The sequence below is a fragment of the Symphalangus syndactylus genome, chromosome 14 (genome assembly GCF_028878055.3).
Source record: "Symphalangus syndactylus isolate Jambi chromosome 14, NHGRI_mSymSyn1-v2.1_pri, whole genome shotgun sequence".
Taxonomy (NCBI): Eukaryota; Metazoa; Chordata; class Mammalia; order Primates; family Hylobatidae; genus Symphalangus; species Symphalangus syndactylus.
This window is the reverse complement of record NC_072436.2, coordinates 38956460-38977669: the sequence shown is the minus strand read 5'-3', so window position 1 is coordinate 38977669 and position 21210 is coordinate 38956460. Positions and strand designations below refer to the sequence as shown.

Genomic DNA, 21210 nt, shown 5'->3' with positions numbered 1-21210 from the left:
AAGTCAACCTTAGCTTACTGTAACTTTTTCACTATATAAACTTAGTATTTTAACTTTTCAAAAAAAAAAAAGACAAGAAAACAAAAGAAACATCAGCGTATTACATATTTCCTCTTTAGACATCTGGACTCCTCTACAAAGAGGTGTCTATTTTTGATTTTATGGTGTCTAAGAACTTGGTCTCACAGAGTGCCCTGTCCCCCAAAAGATGTTGAAAGCTGGCATTCTATAATCTACCCAAACTCTTCTGCTTTTATGTTAATTACAGCTGGCTGTAGAGAGAGTCCAGTCCCGTGAGCCCCATCTTCCGCTTGAAGCTGTTTGACAGGTCCCCTGTGTGGCTCAGGGCCCAGCCTTTCAGATCAGTTCAATAAAGCCCAGGGGTCTACTCCAAGGACACTAACCCATCACTTTCCAGTGCCTCGTATAATTACGTAGCCGACCCTAGAACGCCCTCCCCGCCTCCACGTCCCCTCTACATGAAGTCGCTAAGCCAAAAACTCCTCAGGTTTTTCCACAGGCCGTCGTCACTCCCTCTTTGCCACGGCATTTGAGATTTTGGACTAAGACTATTGATTTCAGCATCTGGGATGTTTTCTCACAGCCGAAGACGCTGAATTAGAAAACTGCCAGAAAACGGGAGGCGTCCCTGGCAGCAGGTCCCGTTTTTTCTCGCCACCTGCCTCCCGGGTGCTGCAGCTTACGCCACGACAGTCTCGACCCTGCACACGGATTTTTTTCCTCCGTTCCATGAACCAGACATAATGATTCTGGTTTACATATTTAAGCTAAGGGGAGAAGAAACGCGATTCTCAGGACCCAAGGGCTGAGGCAGGGCTTTTCTGTCTCAAAGACCTCCAGTTAAGACATTTTTCTCCTGCAAAGCCTTTCCCACAATGATGGCTTAATCGTGTAATTATGTAAACCAGTTACAACCTGGATAGCTAAAACAAAAACCCAATTCCCTACGCCCGAGCCAAACCAGCTCCCCCTCGCCGCGCCGCATTCCAAACCCCCAGCGCTCGCTCAGCAACCGCCAGGTTTCGGTTCAACCGAAAACCACGGGAAGTGGGAGGAGTTACTGGCTCAAGGGAGGGAGGCGGGACTTGATCTCCGAGCAACGGCCCCGGTGATTGGCCAACCTTCTGCCGCCGCCACCAATGGGCAGAGGCCCTGAAACGTTCGGCGAGCCGACTGAGGCTGCGCGGGGTATTCGAATCGGCGGCGGTTTCTGGTTTGAGGTTCAAGTTTGGCCGCTGCCGGCCAGCGTCCTCTGGCCATGGGCACCCCGGAAAATGTCATTCAGTAAGTGTCCGTCTGGTGGGGTGGGGAAGCCCAGCGGGCTGGGGCGCCTAGGGTTCGGGCCCGGCCCGCCCCAGACCTGCCTTCTTTTGCCCCCTTCGCCCCCTTCCTGGGTTTGGAATGTGTCCCACCCAGCAAGGCCGTGGGCTGCTTGAGAGCCGGGGAGGGCTCCGGCACCTTGGGTTCCGCTGAGGCCTGGCGCTTGTCCGCCCATGTGCGCCACGGTGGCCGTTTGGAGCAATCTGGATAATTCGTTAGGCCCTCAGAGCTCTCGTTTATTCTTTGTAAGGAATCCCCTCCTGACAGTTCAAACTAACAGAAATCCTGAATCTTGTGTTTAGATTTTATGATACATTTTCAAAGTCACGTATTTAACAATTCGACTACAGTAGGGAACGAATTTAAAGTTGCTCTCCTATCCGTAATCTCACTGCTATTTTTTAAAAGTCTTTGAATACAGTGTACTTTAAGAAAAAAAAAATTGAAAAAAAATAGCTTTGCTCATTATTGGTGATGTGTGCCAACCTGCTAACATCACTAACTTTTTAAAGTTCCTACGCCTTTGTTTTATGACTTAGATGATTTACCCAGACTGTTACTTAAAGGCATTTAAAACAATTAAGTCATAGGTGCAGGAAGTAAAACTGGTCCGTTTTATCAGTTCTTTGGGATCAGAAGACCGAGACTGTTAAATACAGTCAAAACAAAAATCCATTTGCTCTAAGACTTTTTCTGTAGGCTTCAACCTAGCCAGCAAATTATTTTCTTTCAGAAGTGTCCCGCCCCTTTTTTAAAGGGAAAGCAGATATTCCTGGTCCTATTTTGACTTACTAAAGATTAATTTGCTTTAATGAACTGGATGTTTTACTATTACAGTGTATTTAGGTCATTTTACTAGAGAAATGTGGTTGGTGTTAGAATATGAAATGTTTACCTTGGGCGAGCCTACTAGACATATTTTGGAAGAAAGGTTCGGAAATAGGGATTTGTCCCTCTGCTATAAGGCAAGAGAGACGTTCAAAATTCAGAATTATTACTTTTTTTAGTTTTAAAAATAAGCAATACGTTTATATGACTAAAAGAAGATTTAGAACAGTATTTACCGAGAACTCCTGGACCTGACTACTGTCCTACTCTGTCACATGTAACCGTTTTTCTAGTTTCTTTTTGGAAATATAAATATTTACATTATTATAATATATTCAATGTCTGCATGTTTGTATACATTTTTTGCCTTTACCACACATAAAATATAACAGTATATACACTGCTCTTTTGCCTAACAATATGCCTGGAGATCTCTACCAATACATAAAGTTCTTTCTTATTCTTTTTTTACAACTGTGTAATATTCCATGTACCATAATTGATCTAAGCAGTCAACTATTTATAGACACAGATTGTTGACAATCTGTTTCAAATAGTGGCACAGTGAAAAATCTTGTACATCACATTTTGCGGATACACATGTGTATGTGTCTTCTAGATCTGCAGAAGTGGTTTGTTGGATCGAAAGCAAATCAGTCCAATTTTGGTAGATAATTCCCTTGGCAGGAATTGAGCACATGCACACCTACAAGCAAGATGTGACAGAGAGCCTGCTTCCCATTGCTGCACCTACACAATCTTTTCACATGTTTTTTATTTTTGCCAATCTGATGAGTGAAAAATTGTATCTCAGCGAAGTGAATTTCTGTTATGAGAGATTGAACATTTTTCATGTTTGTGAGCCATGCATGTTTTTCTGTGAAATAATTTATTATGCCCTTTGCTCATTAAAAAAAAAAATGGGTTAATAACTTTTTTCTCAGCTTCTAAAAGCTCATTGTTTTTCCAGTTTATCATTTCTCTTTTGACTATTTTGTGGGTTTTTTGTTTGTTTTGGTTATTTGCCATGCAGAAGTTTTTATTTATATATAGTTGTCTTTATTTAGCTTTTCTTTTGTGGCTTCTGGATTTTAAGTCATAAGAAACATTGATTTCATTCATATACCAAGGTGATAGCTAGAAGTAAATACTGCTTTTTAGGCAGGACATGGTGGCTCATGCCTGTAATTCTAACATTTTGGGAGACCAAGGTGAGAGAGTCACTTGAGGCCAGGAGTTCAAGACCAGTCTGCGAAATATAGTGATAACTCATCTCGGCAAAAAATAAAATAAAAAATTAGCCAGACATGGTGGCATGTGCCTGTAGCCTCAGCTACTCAGGAGGCTGAGGCAGGAGGATCTCTTGAACACAAGAGTTCGAGGTTACAGTGAGCCTTGATTGCACTGTTGCACTCCAGCGTGGGCAACAGAGCAAGATTCCATCTCTAAAAAAATAAAAATAAATATACATACTGCTTTTTACATCTTTTTTTAAAAAAAAAAAAAAATCTTATAGTGTCTCAGATAGATAACCTAGGAGTCTTCCTGACTGATTTCCCACTTCTGTTCTCACCTCTACCTCCTTCTTCACACAGAGGGACATTAAAATGCAAATTAGGTCTTGTCACCCCCACCTTTTCCTGCTCATCACACTTAAACCACACTGGCTTGCTTTCTGTTCTTGAAGTTCTCTCAGCCTTGACCATTTCCCCCCCAGATAGCTACATGGCTGTCTGGCACTGATCACACGTCACCGCCTCTGAGAGGCAGGACTTCCTTGACCACCCTGTCTAAAAATAGTAACTCTTATCACATTCTCACCCTTTCTCCTGTTATATTTTATTTTGTTTGTTCTTCTGAGTACTGAATATAACCCGACATTACTTTGCATGTTTCTTTTTGTTTAGCCCCTCTAGCATCTGAATTCCCAAGGGGAATTTTGCTTTGCCTGGCTGATTTTTTTCAGCTGTGGTTGAGTATATGGAAGTGGGGGATGCGGAGTTCCCTGGGAGCTCTGTGGCTGATTTCTGAGCGCTGCTATCATCTGCTCTTCCTCAGGGACTTGAAGCCATGAAAACAAACTGTGTCTGGGAACTCTACTTTGTGGTACTCTGGGCTGCCTCACCCATTTACAAGCCCTCTTTGACTCTTGTTCTAGTCGTGTCTCAGCCATGCTCCTGGGAAGCAAAGGCAGGGGTCTAAGTCACTGCCATGCCTGGATCCCACTGGAAGGGCAGAGGTCTGAGTCAGTGCCATGCCTGGATCCCGCTGGAAGGGCAGCAGTCTGAGTCAGTGCCATGCTTGGATCCTCTTGTTAGGAGAAGGAGCAAACTTCTGGACACTGCCCCTCATGGTGGTAGTGACATTGGGGTTCCGTGAGAGGAGAAGGAGACTCTTGGGGATAGAGCTGGGACTTCTGGAAAAACACTGGCTGCTTCTGAGTTTTCTGACTATGTCTGAGCGAATGCTTCTTAAAATTTTGGATTGATATTTAAGATTTTTGTTTTAGTGCATATAAATGGTATATATAAAATGAAGTATATCTTTTGCTTGTAGAAATTATCCCTAATATCCCATGTGCATACCTTTCTCTCTTCTAGGATGCTTGAAGCCCACATGCAGAGCTATAAGGGCAATGACCCTCTTGGTGAATGGGAAAGGTCAGCATTTAATTATTTTATTTCCCTTAAACAAACTATACGCTGCCCCGTGGAAAATTAACATTATCCATATTTTTCTAGATACATACAGTGGGTAGAAGAGAATTTTCCTGAGAATAAAGTATACTTGATAACTTTACTAGAATATTTAATGAAGGAATTTTTAGATAAGAAGAAATACCACAATGACCCAAGATTCATCAATTATTGTTTAAAATTTGTAAGTATACTTAAGATGTATAATCAAAACTATAATCATGTTGTACTTTTGCTTTTTAAACTTAGATTGTAAGATCATTTTAGGCTTTTAATTCCTTGTTTCTAGTTCTGAAGATATGGAGAGGAAAAACTGTTCATTCTCTGATTCAACAGACTTCTGTGCCACTAGTGATTAAAAAGTATGTAGGGGCCGGGCGCAGTGGCTCACGCCTGTAATCCCAGCACTTTGGGAGGCCAAGGCAGGTGGATCACTTGAGTTCAGGAGTTCGAGACCAGCCTGGCCAACGTGGTGAAATCCTGTCTCTACTAAAAATACAAAAATTAACTGGGCATGGTGGCAGGCACCTGTAATCTCAGCTACTTGGGAGGCTATGGCAGGAGAATTGCTCGAGCCTGGGAGGTGGAGGTTGCCGTGAGCCGAGATCATGTCACTGCACTCCAGCCTGGGTGACAGAGTAAGACTCTGTCCCCACCCCCCCCCCAAAAAAAAAAATATGTGTGGACTTCTCTCTACTAGCAACCAGTCAATCAATTCTGTAGTTGTGTCTCCAATTCAATTCCAGCACTACCTGAAAATACCTTCAGATTCCACAGGTTAAGGGTTCTGTTCCACAAGACTGCCTCACACGTCCAATGCCAATTGCAAGCCACAGGTTGTTTTACCTGTGCTTCTGACTGACTGGCTACAAAGCAGAGTTCCCACAACCCTCTCCTTGGGTCTGGGTTCGATCAGTTTGCTAGAGTGGCTCACAGAACTCAGGGAAACACTTATGGTTAATGTTTTATTATAAAGGATATTATTAAGAATACCAATGAACACCAGATGAAGAGATGTTTAGGGCAAGGTATTGGGGAAGGTGTGTGGAGCTTCCTTGCCCTTTCCATGTGTGACACCCTCCAGGAACCTACATGTATTTAGCTCTCCAGAAGCTTGTCTGACCTCTATCCTTTTGGGTTTTTATGGAGGTGCCTTACACAGACATGATTGATTAAATCGTTGGCCATTGTGATTGGCTTAAACTTCAGTCCCTCTTCCCTCCCTGGAGGTTCAGCGGTGGGGCTGAAAAGCCTAACCCTCTAAGCCTGCCTTGGTTTTGCCGATGACCAGCTCCCATCTGAAGCTACCTAGGGGCTCCCAGCTTAGCTGGCTAACTCCTCACCAGACATAGACTAGCAGTTTCATTATTCTTATGTCTTTTTGTTTTGGGTTCGTGTAGGCTGAGTACAACAGTGACCTCCATCAGTTTTTTGAGTTTCTGTACAACCATGGGATTGGAACCCTGTCGTCCCCTCTGTACATTGCCTGGGCGGGGCATCTGGAAGCCCGAGGAGAGCTGCAGCAGGCCAGTGCTGTCCTTCAGAGAGGAATTCAAAACCATGCTGAACCCAGAGAGTTCCTGCAACAACAATACAGGTAGTTACAAAGTCAAACTCCCTGTGATGATTCTGACTTTGAAAAGTAATGTTTGCTGTTAAAAATTGTATCATTAGCAATTTGTACAGGGAAATCCTTCTAGTTTTGGACAATGTGGATAATACAGGATAGTGTAAAGAAAAAAACTGCTCAGAAATATTACTGTTAACAATAACTGGTACATTTCCTTCTAGTATCTTTTCCTGTGCCTGTGTGGGTATCTTTGCGTTTATATATTTTAACAGCAAATCATATTGTATGTCTAGTTGTACATACAAAGAAATACTTAAGAAATTATGAGCTTTTAAACTACTTCTATAGTAGTTGTGAAATCTGTCACAGTATTGTGTCATAATCCACTCTCCAATTGGACATTGAAGTTGTTTACATTTTGATTTTTATAAACAGCACCATGATAAATACTTTTTTTGGTTTGTTTGTTTGTTTGTTTGTTTGTTTTTGAGATGGAGTCTCACTCTGTTGCCCAGGCTGGAGTGCAGTGGTGTAATCTCAGCTCACTGCAACCTCCCACTTCTGGGCTCAAGAGATTTTCCTGCCTCAGCCTCTTGACTAGCTGGGACTACAGGGACTTGCCACCATGCCCAGCTAATTTTTGTATTTTTAGTAGAGACGAGGTTTCGCCATGTTGGCCAGACTGGTCTTGAACCCCTGACCTCAAGTGATCTTCCTGCCTCACTCGGCCTCCCAAACTGCTAGGATTACAGGTGTGAGCCACTGCGCCTGGCCTGTGATGAATATATTTCTTAATAACATTGTTCACATTTTTAAAACTTTTTCTATGATTAAACATATCTCACTTAGGGAATTGTGAAAATACAGAAAACGAAAGAAAACCTTTTGGCATTTTCCTTGGTGCTTTTTTCTCTTCTTGTTACAGGATTGCATGCATGCTTTATGTATATATACAGCTTTGTGTCAAGGTCTTTTTCCTTCAACATAAAAGTATTTTTTAGTATATTTCCTATTTTTACTTAGTTTCTTCTCATAGATCTCAGAATTGAAACTATTAAGTCAAAGGGTATATGAAGAGTTTTTACACTTGTGGTGCATGTAACCAAACTACCTACTTGAAGGTTATACCAATTGTTTACTCTTCCCCTCTCATTAGTAGAATTTGAGACCTATTATCTACTGCACCCTTTGCCAGCCTTTAATATACTCATCTTTTCAATTTTTCTATATTACTCATGCTTTTTTAAAATGTCATTGAGATTTTTCAAACACACATAAAAAAAATTAGTATAATAAACTTCCATTTACCTATCACCAACTTTTAATAATTAACATTTCGTGTTTCTCAATGCTGACGAATTTTAAAGCCGATCCATAACAGCAAAATATTTTCCCCCAAACCCTATTGTAAACATCTCTAAAATCTTATTTCTTACAGAGCCTTATTGCATAATCATACCTAAGAAAACTGACAATAATTATTTAATATCACGTAATTTTCAGTCTTTCCTCATCACATAAAATGGCTTCTTAACCATTGGTTTGTTTGACTTAAGAGCCAACAAGGGTTACCACTTGGTTGCTTTATAGTGTGCACTTTGGCTCGCATTGCTCAGAAATGTCAGGCATGGGAATTGCACATTACTCGACAGGTAGAGTTGAAAATGAAATATGCCATGAAATGACATATTTGAGAACTTCTCACAGAGCATGAACAATGATATGTCTGCCTTTTGAAGCAGTAATCTAAGTACTTTTGTATTTTCACTTCTTTCTTCCAAATATATTCATTATGTTCCAAACGTATAAAGAACCTAAAGTAGGAGGTCAAATATCCTGTGTTAAAACATTTGCAGACTTGACACATGGAGAAAGAGGGTGCATTTTTATATGAATTTGAGAAATACTAACATAAACTAGGCAAAAGGAGGAATTTTTGTAATACAGATAATGTACTAGATATAAAAATATTTCCAGAATTTTATTTTTTAATTTCGAAGCAACTCTAAAATGCAACTGTACATTCTATCTTGATGTCAGACTTCACTAGCTTATAATAAGTTGTCTGTGGTATTTAGTTTTCACTCTAACAGCTATGTACTGTAAGTTTATAATCTACATTGATGCCTTTTCTGCTGTCATTTAGGTTATTTCAGACACGCCTCACTGAAACCCATTTGCCAGCTCAAGGTAAAATCAGGCTTTCTAAAATGCCTGTTGTTGTCCATTTAGTCTTGGATTTGTACTAGTATTTCCTTTTCTTTAAAAAACAAACCCGGCTGGGCATGGTGGCTCACACCTGTAATCCCAGCACTTTGGGAGGCCAAGATGGGTGCATCACCTGAGGTCAGGAGTTCGAGACCAGCCTGGCCAACATGGTGAAACCCCATCTCTACTAAAATACAAAAATTAGCCAGGTGTGGTGGTGGGCACCTGTAGTCCTGGCTACTCAGGAGGCTGAGGCAGGAGAATTGCTTAAGCCCGGGAGGCAGAGGTTGCAGTGAGCTGAAATCATGCCACTGCATTCCAGCCTGGGCGACAGTGTGAGACTCCATCTCCACCAAAAAAAAAAAAAAAAAAAAAAATCCAATTTTTAATGAAAACTAAATTGTACTCTCAGGTAACAGAGAAAGCATTCTGATCATCATAATGCCCACTAAATAGCCCCAAAGAGCAGAGGCTTTGTCTTAGCATTTTAAAAACTCAAACCTGCAAAAAAAGCTTGATAATTTCACTGTATTTCTAGGATTTTTTTTTTTAATTCAAAATTGAGCAAAATACTTAATCTGGACTCCATCTATTTTGAATGGAATCAAATGTGTTTAATGCAACTTTTAAAGAAATATAGCCATTTCTTTTTCTTAGAACTAAATATCACATTTCAGCAATAAGCGTTGCCTATCCTATCCGGTTATTTAAAATTATTAGTTAGGTTTTACATTTCTTTTGGGTACTTCCTGGCATTTTGAATTGATCAGAAAATTGTATAATACTTATTTTAAAAACGTTTTAGTTGCAATTTCTGAGACAGTGTGAATGAGTTGATTTACTTCTAATGATTCCTACGGGAAGAATCGGGAATTTATTATGTGATAATTTTACTTATTATGGTTTTACCCTTAATTTCTCCTTATTTTATCCTCTTTTCCCTCATAGCTAGAACCTCAGAACCTCTGCATAACGTTCAGGTTTTAAATCAAATGACATCAAAATCAAATCCAGGAAATAACATGGCCTGCGTTTCTAAGAATCAGGTAATAATGACATTTGTAGCTTGTGTGGAAACTGGGAATGGTATTGAATAGCCAGCCTGGCTGCCTTCTACATCCACTTTGACATCTCATTTCTTTGATTTTTCACTCATGGCTCTAAGCTCCATGTCAGCCACCTGCTCCTGTGGCAACTTCCTGGGCCTGTTATTCTCCCCCACAGCTCACCTCAAATACAATTTGTTGTCTAACCCAGAGGCCCTCACCACACAGCCTCCTGTCTTTACTCTCCCCACCAGCTTTTCCCTTACCAATGTCCTTTCCTCTGTTCTGCTGGCCTCTGCATAGGCTCTGGAAATCCCTACCTGGGAATGCATCCACCTGGGGGCTCCTGAGCCTGCCTTTCAAAACTCAGAGCCTCAAGGATTGGTGCCTGTTACCTCAAGTAACAGGGAGGTCTCATACTCCCGGGCACTGGGACATGCTTCCAGTGTCTGATTCACTCTTTATGTTTTGTGTATCTCTTATGTTTCCAGGTTCACTGTTTAGCCCCAAACTATAGTGATTTTAGACTTCTTTTCAGTCTCTTCAAACTTGGGACCTGGCTACCTCTAGCCTCTCAGGAACTTCAAAAATACTATTTCAACAGATAGCAGATGCCATCAAGCGACATCTGTCAGTTTTCTGCCACCAACCAATAAATGTAACTGCATCCTTCCCTGTGAGAAAAGGTGGCCTTCTATCTGTGCTTGTCCTTATCCTCATCAAGATTTTTGCCCTATGGAGATCTCTTCTGCCTCCATGGTGTATCAACATGGGAAAATAATCAAGTCTCTCTTCTTCCCGCAGCCTCATGTTTCCCAACTATGTTTCCCATGTTACCCTCCCCAGTACAACTTTCTTTCAAAGTTCATCAAGGACCTCCTTGAAGCAAAATCCAATGGAAATGCCTCTGTGCTTAGGGTGTATGTACAGGTTTTATTAATGTAACACATTCTTAGAAGTAGAATATGCATTCGTGACTTTGACAGGTAGTGCAGCTTGTCCCAATTTACATTTTACGTCCTACACATGCTTGCCAGCCTCCTGACCTCCTATTATCCTGTCTAAGCTCTAGACAGTAGAGACGGGTCTTGATTGCAGTCACATTTCCCAGACCTAGCTCAGAGTGTGACATGGAGGTGTCTGGCATATATTTGTTTAGTGAATGAATTTGAGAACTCTTGAGGGCAGAGTAGTACCTGAGGAAAATTTTAATTAAAAAAAAAAATTTAACACAGCAGTTGGGAATGTCAATCACATAATGTTCAGACACTATACTGTAGCTACTAGACTATGAATTGAAGGGAAATCAACTATGGTTCTTCTCTACTGCTGAGTAGGACTTTATTCAAAACAAAACAACAAAAAAAACCTCTTTCTTTGATTAGATTAAGTTACAATAGTTATTGTAAGGTTGTTGATACAAACAATCTTTTGATATTAATCCTAATTTAAAATTACATAAATCTACTTGGGATTAAGGTCCCTCTTCCCTTCAAGCATTTTCATATTGTTTTGTGAAATCATTTGGGTGAAGCTTTCTTCTCAGATAAGTGAAGGCTCATGTTTGTTTTCTGTTTTTTAGGGTTCAGAGCTTTCTGGAGTGATATCTTCAGCTTGTGATAAAGAGTCAAATATGCAAGTATAATCAGTGCATTAATCTATTATTAGTTTCCTTTAAGTGCTCCTCGGTACGTTGTTGTAAATAATGTATTTTCCCCCATTGTAGGGAACAAAGAGTGATCATGATTTCTAAATCAGAATATTCTGTGCACTCATCTTTGGCATCCAAAGTCGATGTTGAGCAGGTTGTTATGTATTGCAAGGAGAAGCTTATTCGTGGGGAATCAGAATTTTCCTTTGAAGAACTGAGAGCCCAGAAATATAATCAACGGAGAAAGCATGAGCAATGGGGTACTTGCAATCTTGTATTTTTAGTTATTCTTATGTCACCTAAAAAAATCCTCATCTCTGAGTAATTACTTTATTAGAGAATAATTGACTATGTTGAAAGACTGCAAAAAAGTCTTCATCTCATCCTATCAGAAGCCCAGAAATCATTATTAACCCATTTTGTGTTTGCCCCGAGAAAACTGCGCTGGCAGTGAGCTGCACTTTTTTTTCTGAATTGGAAATTGCTTAACCACTAGTGTAGCAGCCAACTTAGTCCAAGGACTAAATTGATGTCTTGGCAGCAAACTCATAGTTGAAAGAGTACTAAATTGGATATCCATACCACTGTCATCTTAGCTTTAATGAAATAAATATTTAAAAATTTTTCAGTATTATCTGTATATAGTAATTCTAAACCTCTATGTCAGTTATTTGAACCTTTATTCCACTCGGGACTTTTATACTATCTAAGTTATTTGGGCTATAGCCATTCTGGGCCTTTCTTTTTTGTTCATTACTTTTTATACTCGGTTGACAACACAGAAGGCAAGTCAGTTAACACAGAGGACTCATTTTGTACTGGGCATAGATGCATTTTTCTTTCACGTACCATGACCAAAAGTCTTAAGCCAGACTCTTTGACTTGTCTGTGGCATGGCTCTGTTAACCAGTTGTTGGAAATGGGACTGACCACAGCATGCTTGAAGCCCTGATCATCTAGTGTACTTCACTTCTACTTAGAAAGTCTCTAGAAATTTTTATCTTTTAAAAACAAATAAAAATTTATTTTAAAATGATTTGCACAATCATGATTGTTTACAAGAACAATCATGTATATGATGACTAACAAAATCTTTACTATTATACTGTGCTATTATTATTATTTTTGATAAGCATGTAGATTTTTTTTTTTTTTTTTTTTAGTAGCTTACATGCCCTGAACATATAGTAGCCAAGCTGTGGGCAGGTAAAAATTAAAAGGTGATACAAGTTTCACTTCTAAAACCAAATATGAGAAAGACTAACAAAAAAATCGGCCCCCTAAAATATAACCCTTTCCGCATTTTGCACGTATTCCTATGATGACCTGGATTTAAATTTTGCATGCAAACCATTTTTATCTTTCCTAAAGTAAATGAAGACAGACATTATATGAAAAGGAAAGAAGCAAATGCTTTTGAAGAACAGCTATTAAAACAGAAAATGGATGAACTTCATAAGAAGTTGCACCAGGTGGTGGAGACATCCCATGAGAATCTGCCCGCTTCCCAGGAAAGGTCCGAGGTATGTTGTGCCCTTCATGACATGTCCTGTGCCCAGCAGCAGGAATGGCAGTTTGATTTGTTCCTTTCTATGTGCTGTTTTAGAGTTAATTCTGATGTTAATTTAGCTAGTAACTTTCTGAGAAAGTCTAAAATAATTTGACACAGAAGTTCACAATGTAGAGTGAGAGTAGAAAGTTACAAAACAGAATGGTAGTATGTTTTACATGTTTGTGTGTATGTGTACATGTCTATATATTCATGTATTTATATATAGACCTTTTTCTGGTTTTTGTACAGTGACTACTGTGTAATGAAAATTGGAGTATAGTACTCTCAATAATTTATCATTTAGATATATTTTTTGTTTGCCATTATTTCATCTTGGAAAAGCAGGGAAGTGATGAGTGTGTTAGAGCCACATATATTTTCTTAAAATTAGTAGTGAATGAAGGAGATTGGAAATAAACTCATTTAAACTGTATAATGGTTGCTTAATCTTTCATATTATATGTCTGTCTATGACATAGGATACCATGAAGATACTTTATTTTCTTACCATGAAGATACTTTATTTTCTTACATATTTGGAAAGTATAAAAATGTGACTAGATGGTTTTTTAAAATATCACATGAAAGGTGTGTATATATGTATATATGAAGGAGAGCATTCATTTGTATATATGTATGTATGTATGCATGTATATATACACACATACACACACACACACACACACACACACACACACACATTCTCCTTTTTCTTTTTTTTTAAATTTTTAGACAGGGTCTTGCTCTGTCGCCCATGCTAGAGTGCAGTGGTATGATAACTGTTCATTGTATCCTCCTTAGTAGCTGCAACCACAGGCATGTGCCACCACACCCACCTAATTTTTTATTTATTTTTTAATAGAGATGGGGTCTTGCCATGTTGTCCAGCCTGGTGTCAAACTCCTGGGCTCAAGCAATCCTCTTGCCTCAGCCTCCCAAAGTGTTGTGATTACAGGTGTGAGCCACCACGTCTGGTCTGAATGTTCTCCTTTATTGCTAACTGCTATAGTTTGTATCTTTCCAGACTTATTGTGTATGAAAACACATAAATACGAATACAATAGAACATTCTACATAAATAAGACTTATTTTCTGCTTTTTCTACCTAATACCTCTGATAGGTCTTTCACTACTATCGCGTAGATATCTAACTAATTCTACTTGCAGCATAGTCTTCTGTCATACCTTATAAAGGGAGTGTATCATGTAGAAACTGTTAGAAATCATGCTGCCTTTCAAGTGTATGTACCTAAAATGCTGTCAGTCTGCCCTCTATAAACTTAGGATTGTGCACTCACATTAATAGTGTGTAAAAGGACTTGTTTCTTGTACACATTTGGCTAACATTAACTATACTAAATATTTTCAAGCACCTGATGTAGTTTCTTTAATTATAGGTAGATTTGGACATTTTTTGGATACATTTCGTGGCTGTTTAACTTTTTTCCTTTAAATTGACTGAATGGCTTTGTCCATTTTTCTATTGAGTCATTTCATTTTTTTCTGATTTATTTGGATTTTTTTTTTGTATAATTTATATTTTCCCTGGATAGTTACAAGAAATTATTAATAAATTGTTCTCCCTGGCTCCTTTCCTGTGGTATATCCCTGGTTCCCATGTCTTTATCTCTTCTTAATGTCCTCATTTCAAAGGCACACATTCTCCAGTAGCTTATTTAAAAAAAAAAAAAGAAAGCAACAGCAGCATGTTTGAGGGATTAGTTTTTGAGGTCTCTTGCATGTCTAAAAGCATCTTTATTTTACTCTCACATTTGGTTGATAATTTGGTTGGGCACAATGTTCTAGGAAGGAAATCACATTCCCTCAGAGTTTTTAAAGACACTCCTTCATTGTTTTTTGGCTTGCACTATTGGTGTGGAAAAACCCAGAGTCCTTCTGATTCTTAATTCTTTGATGTGATGTTTATTTTTCTCTAGGGGGTATAGAATCATTTTTCCCTGCTGTATTGTGACATAGTGATGTATCTGGTATTTATCTTTTCATCCATTATACTTTGTGCTTAAATGTTCTAGTTTTGCAATTCTGGGGAATTTTCTTGATATATATTTTTAGAGGTGGATATTTTTTCCTCATACTCTCTGTTAGTCTGTCCTGGACTGGTCATTTAATTTTCTTAAATTTCACCATTTTCTATCTTTGTCCTTTTTTCCCCCTAATTTTATTTGAGATTGCCTTAATTTTTATGGCCATCTTATTAAATTCTTTTTTTTTTTTTTTTGAGATGGAGTCTCACTCTGTCGCCCAGGCTGGAGGGCAGTGGCGTGATCTCGGCTCACTGCCAGCTCCGCTTCCCAGGTTCACGCTGTTCTCCTGCCTCAGCCTCCCCAGTAGCTGGGACTACAGGGGCCTGCCACCATGCCCTGCTGCTAATTTTTTTTGTATTTTTAGTAGAGACAGGGTTTCACCGTGTTAGCCAGGATGGTCTCGATCTCCTGACCTCGTGATCCGCCCACCTCGGCCCCCCAAAGTGCTGGGATTACAGGCTTGAGCCACAGTGCCCGGCCAGCATCTGCTTTTAAACACTTTTACAATGTTCCTGTCTTCACCTCCACCTTCACTTCCATTCTGAGGTGTAGCTAGCATTGTAGATTTCTGAACTTGTCTAGCAATTAGGGATACACCGCTCCTAGCCTCCTTCAACAGCTATGTTAAGTGTTAGAATTCCTTCACTGTCATGTTGGTGAGATTTTGGGAGTATATCAAGCCACTGTCTTTAACTAGAAGCCTCCCTTTTTCAAACTTACTTCTCTGTATGAATAGCATCAGGATATATTTTCCAAGTGGATTGCCTGTTGTCTGTAAATCATTTATTGATCTGCTCAGCCTTTCCCCATTGATTTAAAATATCTTTACCATGTACTAAATTTTCATATATATGAGATCCAATTCTAAAATATCTATACCTTTGCTTTAGTCAGTAGATCTCTTCTTGATCATTTCATAGGTGTATTTACTACAACTTTCTTGTTTTTTGAGATGGAGTCTCCCACTATCGCCCAGGCTGGAGTGCAGTGGTGCAATCTCCGCTCACTGCAACCTCTGCTTCCCGGTTTCAAGTAATTCTCCTGCCTCAGCCTCCTGAGCAGCTGGGATTACAGGTGCCCGCCACCATGCCCAGCTAATTTTTTGTATTTTTAATAAAGATGAGGTTTCACTATGTTGGCCAGGCTGATCTTGAACTCCTGACCTCGTGATCCACCTACCTCGGCCTCCAACTTTCTTATGTGTTTTGGTGTCTAGTGGAGAAAATCTCTGGTATTGTTCAGAATATTTCTTCAGAATTGAATATTATGATGATTTTTAATCTTTACTAATTTGGTAGGTGAGAAAAGGTGTAGGTTATCATTTTTGCTGACAAGTGAGGATGAGGTTTTTATATTTTTTTCCATTAGTCTGTAAAATAACTATTCTTGCCCTAGACATTTGGTGGTGTGTGTTTGTTTGTTTGTGTTTTGAGGCAGGGTCTCATTCTGTCATCTAGGCTGGAATGCAGTGGTGCAATCTCAGCTCACTGCAGCCTCCTCCTCCCAGTCTCAAGTGATCCTCCCACCTCAGCTTCCTGAGTAGCTGGGACTACAGGCACATGCCTCCATGTCCAGCTAATTTCTTGTATTTTTTGTAGAGACAGGGTTTTGCCGTGTTGCTTAGCCTGGTCTCAAACTCTTAAGCTCAAGCAAACCACCAGCCTCTGTCTCCCAAAGTTCTGGGATTGATGACAGGCTTGAGCCACCCATGCCTGACTGGTGTTTTTCTTAACAATTTATAAGCATACTTTTATATGGTGAGAAATTAACTCATCTAACTTTATAACACTAAAGCATACAATTACAATCTTACACTGATGTGAGTAGCAAAGCAAAGATTTTAAATTTAGAGCTTATTATGCTTCCTGTTGTGAGACAGGCTTTTGTGGCAGTTATTATTGCAATTTATATTTGTGTTTCCTATTCTTCAAGTGAAAACGGCTATGAAAAGTATTTTATTTATTTATTTTTTTCCCTTTTTCAAGCCCTATCTCATATACCAATCTAAGGGTATTTTAATGGGAGGAAAACCGTAATGAGCTTTTGATAACACTGATTTGTTGACCTTTTCCCAAAATTAAGTAAAGAGAAATAAGATAATACTTAAATGCTGATACAACTATAGAGACTTATTATTTCAGTGGTTAGAAATTATGAGCTGCTAATGGTGTCTGTGGTTCAGAAGCTACAAAGCATCCATTTTGTAGAGTGGTCTTTTTGTTGTTGACTGTACATTTCAGAATGCTTGAAGAAGGAGTATGGGTAAACTTCAAGGAAAAAGGAATCTATTGAAGACAGATGCCATGCTTTGAGAAGTTGTAATGCCTGATTAGTAGTATTCTGGACTTCATGGTTTTGTTTTTGTTGTTTGTTTGTTCAACATGAAAGGTTAATCCAGCATGTATGGGGCCAAGTGTAGGCTCCCAGCAGCAACTGAGAGCTCCATGTCTTCCAGTCACCTATCAGCAGACATCAGTGAACATGGAAAAGAACCCAAGAGAGGCACCTCCTGTTGTTCCTCCTTTGGCAAATGCTATTTCTGCAGCTTTGGTGTCCCCAGCCACCAGCCAGAGCATTGCTCCTCCTCTTCCTTTGAAAGCCCAGACAGTAACAGACTCCATGTTTGCAGTGGCCAGCAAAGATGCTGGGTAAGCTGAAGGTAGTCCTAGAGATGACAGTGATGTGAGTGGCACCTGTCACCTTCTTTACATGACTTGCATTATCAGGAACAGTATGTAAAAGATGAATGACATCTGCCTTTTATTTTTAGATAGGTATGTTGTTGAAAAAGCAAGTGGCAAAACATTGCTCCCAATCCTTTAGGCTTACTTATTTCATGCTTCTTTTAGAGTATTTATTTTATTTTATACTTTTGTGAATTAAAAATTTTCAGTACCCTGAAAGTCAACAGTCACTTTGTAACTGAAGAATATACAGCTGTTAGGCTAAAATCGCCTTTGCTCACTGGCTTTGATTGAATACCTGCAGGGATCATAACTGTCTAGACAATTATTTGACATGTGTTCTCATATTCCTTCTGTCTTCCCACAGGGAGCAGTTTGGGATTAATACACATGATTCTGTCTCTCAAAATGTACCTCTGCGCTGGAAGTTTTTACCCCAATTTTGAGGGATTTTTCCAGATTTCAGAAATTATAGTTAATGTCGTATCGCTTGTTTAATTTACATTTTTACCTCCGGTCATTTTGGCTCTCTTTTAGCTCGTTTTTATAGGGATTTGTAAAATTAAAAATGCTTTGCATGTTTTACTTTATACCTTAACAGGGAACTCCAGCAATGTTAAATAGACATGTTAGATCCACTACCCCAAGTGCACTTAAAGTGTGATATAAATGGCTTGTGTATCATTTTTTTCTTTCTTGATAACCATTACTTTTAAACACTAGAGGACATTGCACTGTGGCTGCTGGCTCATCACAGCAAAGGTATCCTGCACAGCTGAGGCGCACCAGTGCTTCTCCACGTCCTGACTCTGGTTAGCTGCCTGGAGCCGGGCTCAACTCTTTAACCTCTGTAATGAATGTGATCATTTGAATAGTCATAGGACTCTACCACATATAGAGATGGTTCTTATCCCTGTAATCACTATGTCACACAATTGTTTAGTACCTGGTCTTTTCTGTAAGAATTCTTTTCCTGAAATGGAACTCAAAGGAAAAAAAACATTTTATTTACCAACACTGTAGACCCTAAGTAGTTCCATCTGTATTTTAACAGGCTTGTAATTATTGACTGATTCTTTTTTCTTTCTACCATTATTTCTTGAGAGTTAGTTAAAAATTCTAATAGATCAAGCATTTTTTTTGTTTGTTTTTTTTGTTTTGAGACGGAGTCTCACTCTTGTTGCCCAGGCTGGAGTGCAATGGTGCGATCTTGGCTCACTGCAACCTCTGCCTCCTGGGTTCAAGTGATTCTCCTGCCTCAGCCTCCCAAGTAGCTGGGATTACAGGTGCCTGCCAGCACACCCCGCTAATTTTTTTTGTATTTTTAGTAGAGAAGGGGTTTCACCATATTGGCCAGGCTGGTCTCGAACTCCTGACCTCAGGCGATCCTCCTGCCTCGGCCTCCCAAAGTGCTAGGATTACAGGTGTGAGCCACCACCGTGTCCAGCCTAGATCAAGCATTTTATTCTCTAGTGTGTCTCAAGAGTTTTCTCTTCCAGATGTGTGAATAAGAATACTCATGAATTCAAGCCACAGAGTGGAGCAGAGATCAAAGAAGGTAATGTTTAATTATAATAGATGTGTTTCTGTCCAGATTCCTCTATGTCACTCAGAGGTGTATTTTGTGGCTGTGGTTTATGAAGCCTTCAGGCCTTAATGAACCTGAGTGTTAGTTTTCCTATTCTTAGAGTATAAGTTATTTATCCCTGAACTATTTCAAATAAATGTAGAAATCCACTTGTTAGTCACATCTTCTTAGTTTAACATTCTTTGGAAACGTAATTTGTGAATACATTTCTAGTAAATTTCTCAGGAAATTAATCCAAAACAGAGTCATCTTTAGTATGTTAGGTAGGAAAGGTTATCAAAAGTTTAATTAGGAGTGTTACACTGTTAATCGGTACTACTTTGTTAGAGGCATTTGCATAGGAGATAAGTCTTATAAATAATAAGACACACAGGTTGGGCTTTCACTTCCCCCTGTGTGACTTGGACATCTTTTTTCTGGACAGTTTGGTGAGGAGCAGGGCTGTTTGAAATAGCTGGAGGTTCATTAACTGAACCAAGACTTACTGAGCCTGCTCTGTAGGTGCCAGGCACTGTTATACATGGTTAGGGATGAAGTCATGAACAAAAAATCTCCATCCACACAGAGGGAGAAAGAAATGTACATTGGAGTTGTGGGGTTGAAATTTCAGAGAAGGTGATATTTGGGTAAAGGGCTAAAGTTAGGGAGCTACCATGCCATTAGCTTGGGCAAACTTTCAAGCAGAGGGAATATTAAGTGCTAAGCCCTCAAGCAGGAAAATCTCTGATATATTCTAAGCACAGCAAAGGGACCAATGTGGGGAGGTAAGCAGGAAGAGGAGAAAGGTGAGGCCTGATCAAACAGGACCCAGGCTGTGCAGGGCCTTGTATTCTATGCCTGACTGCAGTGGAATGAGATGGTAAGCCAATCTTAAGATTTACATTGTGACTATGAACTTGGTATACAGGGGCACTAAGGGTATAATTTATGACAAAGTTGCTAATATGGTATAATCCAGACCAACCACTCAATCTCTTTGAGCCTTCATTTCCTTTTCTGTAAAAGGATAATTTTCACCTCATTTACTTCATAGGACTATTATAAAGATAAAAATGAAATATATGAAAGCACTATAATACTGGAAATTCTTAGTGATAATTTTTAACAATGACAAACTGTTTTAATTGTGACTTACTTAAATTGTGTGTCTTTTAAGTTATTCTGATGTCCCTACTGATACCACATTTTGTCTCCATTTCTTCGCTAGGGTGTGAAACACATAAGGTTGCCAACACAAGTTCTTTTCACACAACTCCAAACACATCACTGGGAATGGTTCAGGCAACGCCATCCAAAGTGCAGCCATCACCCACCGTGCACACAAAAGAAGCATTAGGTAAAGTATTTTATCTGAGTGTGTAGCACCTGATGACAAGTTAATGAAAGCTCTTTTGCAACCTGTTTACAGTTATTCTTTTTGTTCTTTAAGGTTTCATCATGAATATGTTTCAGGCTCCTACACTTCCTGATATTTCTGATGACAAAGATGAATGGCAATCTCTGGATCAAAATGAAGATGCATTTGAAGCCCAGTTTCAAAGTAATAACTATTTAAAAGCGACTAAGTGCATAGCATTATAGGTGGTTATCACGGAAAATATCAAGAATTATTTAAGAGGTGGCCCTGCCCTTGATTAGCTTGTCACATAAGGGCAGGGAATGCATGAAATAAAAATAAGACAGTTCTTGACAAGGTACTCAATGTGTGTGATAGATTTGCTTGATTAAAGGGAAAAAAAAAAAAAAAAGAATAGTGCTAAAGAAGGACAAAACCCCCATGGATAAGAAGGGCTGAGTACTCAAGGTGTGACTTGAGCCTTCACTGGTAGAGGAATGGCTGGGGCAGAGTGTTAGAGGAGGCTGGCAGCTAGCCCACATTTGTCTAGAGTCAGGGGATTCATGCTAGAAGCCAGAGATCATGATAAAGATAAGTAGAAGCCAGTTAGACTCAGGAGGACTTGAAATGTAAAGCTAAGAGGTTAATTCTTTCTTGAAGGAAAT

The 21210-nt window shown here is 39.4% G+C and overlaps 1 protein-coding gene across 4 annotated transcripts in view; it reads left to right on the top strand.

Moving 5' to 3' along the window:
* Positions 1-1159: 1159 nt before the first annotated feature.
* Positions 1160-21210, top strand: part of BUB1 (BUB1 mitotic checkpoint serine/threonine kinase) — a 40824-nt gene continuing 20773 nt past the window's right edge. Inside the window, exons 1-13 of one of the 4 annotated variants that reach the window (XM_055240919.2) lie at positions 1160-1305; positions 4770-4829; positions 4911-5049; positions 6266-6462; positions 8582-8625; positions 9592-9689; positions 11272-11324; positions 11416-11600; positions 12712-12863; positions 17326-17585; positions 19121-19179; positions 20417-20545; positions 20639-20749. In XM_055240919.2, coding sequence (XP_055096894.1) covers positions 1280-1305; positions 4770-4829; positions 4911-5049; positions 6266-6462; positions 8582-8625; positions 9592-9689; positions 11272-11324; positions 11416-11600; positions 12712-12863; positions 17326-17585; positions 19121-19179; positions 20417-20545; positions 20639-20749 — 1513 coding nt within the window. In that variant the 5' untranslated portion in view covers positions 1160-1279. Of the gene's footprint in view, positions 1306-4769; positions 4830-4910; positions 5050-6265; positions 6463-8581; positions 8626-9591; positions 9690-11271; positions 11325-11415; positions 11601-12711; positions 12864-17325; positions 17586-19120; positions 19180-20416; positions 20546-20638; positions 20754-21210 lie in introns of all 4 variants that reach the window. The other 3 variants (XM_055240921.2, XM_063616620.1, XM_055240920.2) reach the window with 3 other exon arrangements.